The 9,715-nt window shown below is 38.2% G+C and overlaps 1 protein-coding gene across 1 annotated transcript in view; it reads right to left on the bottom strand.

Moving 5' to 3' along the window:
- Positions 1-443: 443 nt before the first annotated feature.
- Positions 444-9,715, bottom strand: part of pax9 (paired box 9) — a 32,006-nt gene continuing 22,734 nt past the window's right edge. The window contains exons 4-5 of the mRNA XM_002935348.5: positions 4,268-4,493; positions 444-1,903 (exon numbers count right to left, since the gene is read on the bottom strand). Of these exons, the coding sequence (XP_002935394.1) occupies positions 1,809-1,903; positions 4,268-4,493 (321 nt within the window). The 3' untranslated portion in view covers positions 444-1,808. The remainder of the gene's footprint in view (positions 1,904-4,267; positions 4,494-9,715) is intronic.

Here is a 9,715-nt window from a genome sequence, read left to right as displayed (position 1 = left end):
GCATAGTAAATGGCCTGATATATGTATATGATATATAAAAGTAATTTTCACAAAAAATAGGCTCAGAATTAATTTTAAAGATGATTAAAGACAGAATAGGATAGCAGATAATTTAAAAGAAATACTAAAAACATAGCAAAATACTAAAAGCTTTACCCAAAAACAGTTTTTTGTATAATGAATGAACATGTCATTCTAAACAAACTTTCTTAGAAGTACATTTTCTTTTATTATAAATAATAGTCTTTGGGTAGAGTTCCCCTTTATATATTCCTTTTTCTGTCTCACATAAGAACCTCTTGTTATTGTATTGCCCATTAATACTAAAAACACTGCACATCCCATTATTGTGCATAATAAAATATGCTCAGTATCCCAATACTAAAACATACCTCTGGAAATTCATATTTTTTATAAATAAATGTTAAAAACACAGGACAATCTTTTCCATGGGTGAGTGCTTCCACTTTATTGCAATGGTAGTAAAAAGCACATACAGTTTTAGAAAAGTGGCGCAGAATAAAGCTTAAAAATGGATACTTGTTCCATTGCGTTTGTAACCTCATGCCGCAAAGGCTCAAAGTTGAAAAAAATCCATGGAATTACATAGTGTCTTTAAGCCACAAGCCTTTTACTTTTTAAAAGACCCAATCCAGTATTAGCTGCCCATGACTTAAATGGCATTTATTGTTGGACTGTTTGAGAACCTGCAGGAGAGAACTTCTAGTACCCGACCCCCCCATTACACCTGGATCTGTGCAAGTACTGTGCTTACAGCTCACGTCTTTTAAGTGCTTCAAATGAACCCTCTTGTTAAAACAGCTGATAAATCCATTATCTGTGGTGTGAGTTTCCAAGCCATTCATCATCACACGAGCCTGTAACAAAAACACTCCGCACAATCACCCTTTGCTGGAAAAAAAGGTTATCCAGATAGTTCATTAAATTTGTATAAAATTTTCACTGGGCAATGGTTTCCAGAAACCGGAATAATCTACACAAATCTGGACCTTTGGCTATTAAGCCAAACCCTATTAAGCCACCCTCCCCACCCTTATAATTACACTGAAATTGGACCATAATAATTAAAACATATAGGACATCACAAATAAGTGTTTCTTGACTCTTCCTGTTTTTCTCGGTAGGGATGTGTAATTGGTCATACTTTCTCTGACAGACTGGAATTAGAACACTAAAGAGGGGAGGAGAATTGGTTTCTTTGTGTGTCCTCCAGATCTTATCTGGTTTGGCCACTTTGAGTGACTCGCTTGTCCCTTATGTAGTTTTGGGTTTTAAACCCCATTGACCCCATTTTTGGTTGCTGACGAACAGCATGAGGTAAGAGTCCAACATCCCTTCATTTCCTCTTCACATTATGCTCAGGTTTCACAAGTGGAACATGTCCTTGGGTTAGAGCTTCATATGGTTAAAAGGGTTTTGTAACAAAAAAATATCTTATAAAAACAAAAAAATTGACAAAAATAAATGCCTGGAAGGCTTTGAGTACAACTGAAATAATGGCACGTCTTTCAAATTCCATTGGTAACAGACAGAGTTGTGGTTCAGTGAACCTGATGAAGGTAGTTTCACACAATGCCCACCAGGTGTATCCTTGACACGGACCCTGGATCCTAGAGATGACAGTTTGGTGCAGCTTTCAGGTGTTTATGTAACTGGCATGTTCCAGGTGTGAGATTCCATATCTCTGGCACAGCTCCAACTGATTCAGAATCAAGGATTTTGATGGCAACTGAACTTTTACAAAGTTTACATGAGAAATATTGGGGTGAGTCTGACTAGTCTCTGGTCTATGCACTTGGCATATGAGCAACTGTCCCATGGCGTTGTGTGTGGTAGGATTGTGGGGACTTGCGTGTATGGATGCTCAGCTTGGATTCTTCTGCTGCAGGGATAGAAAATAAAAACAATGATGAACGTAACCAAAATATTCCAAATGCATTAAACATGTGTTAGCATACTTACAATTTCAATTTGTGCCCAAGGCAGGCATATATACAAAGTGCGGGGTTAGGTGGTCATTGGGGCTAAAATATATTTTTAAATATTAATTTTAACAGAGGATCTGCTTGCGTTACAGCCATTCTTATTGATGTATGAACTATATTTAGAAGGAAGGACAACAGTTTCAGAAGGTGCTCCTCAACTGAATGTGCATTTTATTTAATACATAAAAGTTGTAATGGTTCAAAAAGTAACCCAGGAACTCACCACAGTCCATAGCCAAGGTGCACCGCCCTGAGCCTACAGCTAGGGGAGCAGAAACAACTGTATGGATAGAGAGCAGGCACTCAATCTTCAAAATAGGTGTGTAAAAAATGAGTATAATTGATTTATTTAGGTACACATAGAGGTAGCCATATGTATTTCATGTTATCCAAAGGCTACCTCTATGCGTACTCAATACATTTTTTTTTACACGTCTGTTTTGCAAATTGCTCATCATCTCCCTGTTCTCTATCCATACGGTTTTATTTAATAGGGCCAAGTATACAATAAGGGGCAGATTTATCAACGTTCTGATTTTAGTGGTTCTAGAGTTTTTTAAAACCGCAAATGAACTTCCGTGAAAACCACAAATGTCTCATCATTTATTAAAAGATCCGAATTGAAAAAGCATGAAAGACTTAAAATGTGGAATGAAAACAAAAAGAATACAAAAGCCACACATTTTTCGTGGTTTTTATGATTTTACACAAATCTTCGTGGACTTATAAATGAAAAAAAAAAAATCTCTAAAACCACAAATTAAATAAAGATTGTTACAACTTGCCTAGGGCAGCTCCCATTGACTTCTACATGATCTTGATAGATGGCAACTTTTTGTATTAGTGTTTTTCATGGTTTTACACTTAATAAATCTTTAAAAAATGTTTCTTTTTTTTAACAAAAAAAAGCAAATTTTAGTGCAAAAAAAACATGAATCGTAAAAAAAAAAAAAAATTTAATATGAACGTTGGTAAATGGCCCCCTAAGAATTAAGCCTTAGGGGTATATTTATCATGCTGTGTAGAAAGTGGAGTGAAGCATTACGAGTGATGTTGCCATGGGCAACCAGCAATCAGATTTCAACAATTAGAAAACCAAAGCAAAACATCTGATTGGCTGCTATGAGTAACATCGCCGGTAATGTTTCAATCCACTTTTTACACAATCCCGCTAAATCCATAATAAATATACCCCCACTTGGTGCAGACCAGAAGGGTCAACTGGAACAACTACTGGAATAACAAATCCGATATACGTGCTTCACTAAGCACCCATGGTTCACATCTATTGACCTTTAATTTCCACTCACTCATACTATTAAACTTGGGTGCAATGGAAGAAATAGAAATGCATGTAATAACTTGGTCAATGGATACTTATTTGTGCTATGGCATTATTAGATTAAATAATTTTTAAAGTGGTGGTTTACCTTGGAGTTAAGTTTAAATATGTTATAGAATGCTTCTTAGCAACTTTTTAATTGGTCTTCATTATTTAATTCTTTTTGAATTTTTGTGAGTTTTTATTATCTGCAACTTTTTTTTTTTTTTAACTTATCTTTCTATTCATCCCCTCTCCTATTCATATTCCAGTCTCTTATGCAAGCCTGGCTGCTAGGGAAATTTGGAACCTAGCAACCAGGTACCTGCTGAAATTGCAAACTGGAGAGCTGCTGAACAAAAGGCTAAATAATTAAAAAAAAAAACACAAAAAATAAAAAGTGAAGAATAGTTAATTTTAAGGTCTTCACAAGACCATAATCAGAGCACTTGTTAACATGTTTATTTAGCACCAGCACTCTACATTACATAGATATTTTTCTAGCTGCACAACACCATTGGGAGCTAAATCGTACTATAATAGTATTATGTCTATAGAGATTTTAAATCCATAATTCTGCTCATTTTCTAATGTAATGGCTGTAATTCTTAACAGCACCGGATTTGTAATGAAGGCGCCCAGAGGCTGCCCTCATTAACCACCCTGATCGCACAAGTCTGTTGGTTTATCGCACCTACAGATTAGTGGGGACAGGACGTGATGCGCAACCTGTTCCCAGTGTACCATATACAAGCAATGTGTATGTGCAGCTACAGTTGTGCCGCCCTAGGCCTGGGCCTTAGTGGCCTCGCCATGTATCCGGGCCTGATTCTTAATAGCATGTAATGGTGTAACTTTGTTTATATATAACTGCACCAAAATATTTCCTAATTAAGCATAGGTTCATTCTGCACATAAAGCTGTGGGCCTTGGCACTTACCTTCCCGTGCTGTGTGCATGCCTTTGAATGCTAATGATGCCGTGATGTCACAGCTGTGAGGGGACAGTGGGGTGCCACCGGTGTGCTGCCATCCATGCCCTGTCACGTAGCCCGTGGGAGCTGCTGTGCTGTATGCCATGTAAGGGGAAACTGGCGCAGTTGTTGGGTATGGCGTCATGCCTGAAGCTGCCACAAAGCCGCTAACTGCTGGTAAACCACTGGCTGACTGAAAAGAGAAAACAAACATGAAATATCTGAAGCCAATTCATTGTATGTACTTTATAAAAACTTGACAACCTTATCAGAACCCATAGCTATGGTAATAATTTGGTGTATTTGTTGGCTTCAGGAAAAACAGAGAATCCTATGAAGTTGCAAAGGGCTCTGTAACCAATAATGTGTCGCCACATTTATAGTTTATTTAATAGCAATTTGTCCCAGGGTATAAGTTATTCCTAACAGTCAAGCCATCCCTGTCACATTAGGTTACTGACACAACACAATCTGACTAATTTTTCTGTGCTTAGGAACTGGAGTCTTGGCGGAAGGAGAGCTGACTACTGCTAGTCTTTTAATTGTACGTCAAAACTAGCAGTACAGATTGTAGCAAATGATAGAATAGCATTTTGAGTGTATTAAAATAATAACTGGTGATGTTAGCCAAAACAGCTATGGTAAAAACAAATGTACAGATCTGCATATTGATATCATGATTTTCACTCTTCCATAGAAAAGAGGACCTAGTGCCTTTGCAAGTCAATGGCTTGAAGGAGATTTGAGTAATCCTTCTGTCTCTGAAGAAGCTTCTTGCCAAGCTCACTTCCCAAATGGATTTAAATGGCCTTGATATTAGTGCTAATCTTTTCTCTATTTGGAAAACAGATGAACAGCCGATTGAGTAGGGGCTTAAAGTGCCATCATGGGAAACCCACGAAACAAAAGCATTGTTTGTAAGGTGACTCTAACCTTAAAATGCCATACAAAGGATCCTAAAAACCTGAGCCACAGAGATCATCTTCGTCTGTTTATTTAGCCATACGCTAAGATGGAGGTAAACAGGAGCACATTAAGGGAGCATCAGAATCCCCATTCAGTGGCAAGTGCTTTTGCCTTTATAGACAAGGAAACTTCAGAGTTCTCTGGTTTCAGGAAGAGAGCAGAGCTATTTGGGGGTGGAATTAAGGTTCTGTTACTTTATTTGAGCAATGAGGAAAGATGTTTCATGAAATGTTGTGTAAAGGCCAAACCCTTGGCTTGCACCTTCCCCGCTCACCATCTATCACTGACATTCCTTTTTGCTGCCTTTTCACTTTCTGTTTTCATTCTGCTCATTTTATTTTATTCACTGCTCTGGAATGTTTTTGTCTCAGAAAAATGTACAGTGGGAGCTTTTGTGCAGCCCTAAGAAACACATTGTTGAGGTAACCAGTGTTTGTGCTTACCTGTTATTTGTATGTTATGGTTTCCATGGCTTCTGTGAGCATTATGATTATACATATTGCACGTGTTGTTTATCAATAGCTTGAGAAAGAAGAAGGACTTCTGATTTTAGTGTAGGCTAAGCAGCGGGGCATCCGCATCTTACCCATGAACAAAGAATAAGGCTGTCCATAGCCAACTTGAAGCTTACTTGCTATAGACTTTATATTATATTAAGGTGAATATAATAATGTGAATATAAAATGCTCGTTTATAGAAGGAAAAGGTATGGCTTATCTGTAATATTTATATAAAGGACACCTGCAACTGTATCTTTATCCGTTTCTCTTTCTATAAGTCTAATGGAAATAGCAAGAGTTAAACCTATAGTTATGTTCCTCTTCATGTGTTTTCCTAGCTTATATGAATTTATTACTTGGTTATGTTCTCATTAGGATATGGTATAGAGGCACAGGAAACTAATGGCCAATCAATGGCCTCTGGGAAAGAAGAGTGGTAGTCAAATATTTAGAAACAATGACAGTTTAAAAATAGTATTTTATTCTGCTGGTGCCCCATGTACATAGCCTAAGGCTGCCTACACATAGGTTCTGATTTCCTTATTGAGGTGCTTCATTTTAACAGTGTAGCTACCCACAGCAAACTATCAGCGATATGTTTTGATCAGCCTACTACAAGTTAGGAAATTAACACAAGATCTCATTGGTTCCTATAGGCAGCAGCACTGCTGCAATTTACCACCTACATTAGCCAAGGAGTGCCCAAGCTTTGACACATTTTATTGCAATACTAGTGAAAGCACAGAGAAATAGGCATCATTCATCCTTATGGGCCTGTACATACAGATTCTTACACAGGTGAGCATAGGAATGTGTCTCTGTGAGCTGTGTATTTAAAGCCACAAAGATCAGAGATATACATGTTACCTTACACACTTCAGGAAGAATGTATGTCATTGTATGTATGCAGCTTTTGCAGTAGTACCACCCCACAATTCCTATCTAATCTTAAAATATCTCTAAAGTACAACCCCGCAATTCCCCTATTATATTATGCAATGATTTTTCTATAATACAATCCTTTAGTAACTTACGCATTTGCCTCTGCTGTACAGAAATACGGCCTAGAAAGCAACACTGAGAAATGCAGATACTGCCCCACTATACTGACGGCACTTCAGTGTTAAATTGCTTTATACCATATGACTTTATTTTTTATACGATTGGAATGTTCTGAGTTGGGCCTCGGAGTTTACAAACAGAGCAGCTGATGAAAAGCCTTGAAATGCTGGCGAGGGTAGGGGCATGTCTTCACTAGTCATTCTTGGCAACATCAGCTTGCTGGCTTGATCCCTTCCCTCTCTAATACACACTATGTACTTTTGCACATTAGATATTTTCTTTGCATTTTTATGTGAAAAGACAGAAAACTCTGCAGTGTCACTTAAAGGGAAAGACATTTTTGGTCAGGTTTATCTTCTATTTTTTTTAGCCCTCAGTCAACATTAATGTATGAGGACATAGCTTACTGTGCACACAGAACATTCATTCTCTACATACTTCCTTTTATGCATATACAGTGGAGGAAATAATTATTTGACCCCTCACTGATTTTGTAAGTTTGTCCAATGACAAAGAAATGAAAAGTCTCAGAACAGTATCATTTCAATGGTAGGTTTATTTTAACAGTGGCAGATAGCACATCAAAAGGAAAATCGAAAAAATAACTTTAAATAAAAGATAGCAACTGATTTGCATTTCATTGAGTGAAATAAGTTTTTGAACCCCTACCAACCATTAAGAGTTCTGGCTCCCACAGAGTGGTTAGACACTTCTACTCAATTAGTCAACCTCATTGAGGACACCTGTCTTAACTAGTCACCTGTATAAAAGACACCTGTCCACAGAATCAATCAATCAAGCAGACTCCAAACTCTCCAGCATGGGAAAGACCAAAGAGCTGTCCAAGGATGTCAGAGACAAAATTGTAGACCTGCACAAGGCTGGAATGGGCTACAAAACCATTAGCAAGAAGCTGGGAGAGAAGGTGACAACTGTTGGTGCGATTGTTCGAAAATGGAAGGAGCACAAAATGACCATCAATCGACCTCGCTCTGGGGCTCCACGCAAGATCTCACCTCGTGGGGTGTCAATGATTCTGAGAAAGGTGAAAAAGCATCCTAGAACTACACGGGAGAAGTTAGTTAATGACCTCAAATTAGCAGGGACCACAGTCACCAAGAAAACCATTGGAAACACATTACACCGCAATGGATTAAAATCCTGCAGGGCTCGCAAGGTCCCCCTGCTCAAGAAGGCACATGTGCAGGCCCGTCTGAAGTTTGCCAATGAACACCTGAATGATTCTGTGAGTGACTGGGAGAAGGTGCTGTGGTCTGATGAGACCAAAATAGAGCTCTTTGGCATTAAGTCAACTCGCTGTGTTTGGAGGAAGAAAAATGCTGCCTATGACCCCCAAAACACCGTCCCCACCGTCAAGCATGGGGGTGGAAACATTTTGCTTTGGGGGTGTTTTTCTGCTAAGGGCACAGGACAACTTATTCACATTAACGGGAAAATGGACGGAGCCATGTATCGTGAAATCCTGAACGACAACCTCCTTCCCTCTGCCAGGAAACTGAAAATGGGTCGTGGATGGGTGTTCCAGCACGACAATGACCCAAAACATACAGCAAAGGCAACAAAGGAGTGGCTCAAGAAGAAGCACATTAAGGTCATGGAGTGGCCTAGTCAGTCTCCGGACCTTAATCCAATAGAAAACCTATGGAGGGAGCTCAAGCTCAGAGTTGCACAGAGACAGAAACCTTAGGGATTTAGAGATGATCTGCAAAGAGGAGTGGGACCAACATTCCTCCTAAAATGTGCGCAAACTTGCTCATCAATTACAAGAAACGTTTGACCTCTCTGCTTGCAAACAAGGGTTTTTCCACTAAGTATTAAGTCTTTTTTTGTTAGAGGGTTCAAAAACTTATTTCACTCAATGAAATGCAAATCAGTTGCTATCTTTTATTTAAAGTTATTTTTTCGATTTTCCTTTTGATGTGCTATCTGCCACTGTTAAAATAAACCTACCATTGAAATGATACTGTTCTGAGACTTTTCATTTCTTTGTCATTGGACAAACTTACAAAATCAGTGAGGGGTCAAATAATTATTTCCTCCACTGTATCAAGCTTTATCCTGTGGTTAATCTTACCAGTGAAAAACACATATCCAAGCTACATCTAGGGTTAATTTACCAACCAACCGAAAGCAAGCATACATAGCAAACGATACCGCTTTGGTGCAAGCCCATTGCTTTACCAGCTGACTATTGATGTAAATAACATGTTAGTTGCAGCAAGTACCAAGAGGGTGCTGAGTCTTTAGGGAATGATTCTTGAATGGTGTGAATTTATGGTGAAACATTTGTGATGCAGGTCTAGTAACCCACAGCAACTAGTCAGCAGATAGCAATTACTGCTCAGTTGTCAGAAAGCAAACATGTCACTGGTTGCTATAGGTTAAAGTTAACTTTTAGTTTGTAATAGAATGGCTAATTCTAAGCAACATTTCAATTGGTCTTCATTTTTAATTTTTTTTTTGCTTTCTTCTCCTAACTCTCTCTAGCTTTCAAATGGGGGTCACTGACCCAAATATCCAAAATACTAATGCTCTATAAGTCCCCTCATTTAAATCAGTGCCTGGTTGCTAAGGTAATTTGGACACCAGCAACCAAAAAGCTGCTGAAATTCCAAACTGGAGAGCTGCTAAAAATAAAGCTAAATAACTCAAAAACAACAAATAACAAAAAATATAAATAAATTACAAATTGTTTCATGCTCTACATTATGCTAAAAGTTAATATAAAGGTGAACTACCTCTTTAATAGACTTCTGAAACTCACAAGACTCTAAACATTTGTTCCACTGTCTGAGCTCAAAATAAATGGTCTGATTGCATGATTCTGGATCTGCTTCACTTTGGTGATGTCAGTTTATCAATGTGA

The sequence above is a fragment of the Xenopus tropicalis genome, chromosome 8, assembly GCF_000004195.4.
Source record: "Xenopus tropicalis strain Nigerian chromosome 8, UCB_Xtro_10.0, whole genome shotgun sequence".
Classification (NCBI taxonomy): domain Eukaryota; kingdom Metazoa; phylum Chordata; class Amphibia; order Anura; family Pipidae; genus Xenopus; species Xenopus tropicalis.
The sequence above is the reverse complement of the archived record's forward strand: the minus strand, read 5'-3'. Positions and strand labels throughout refer to the sequence as shown.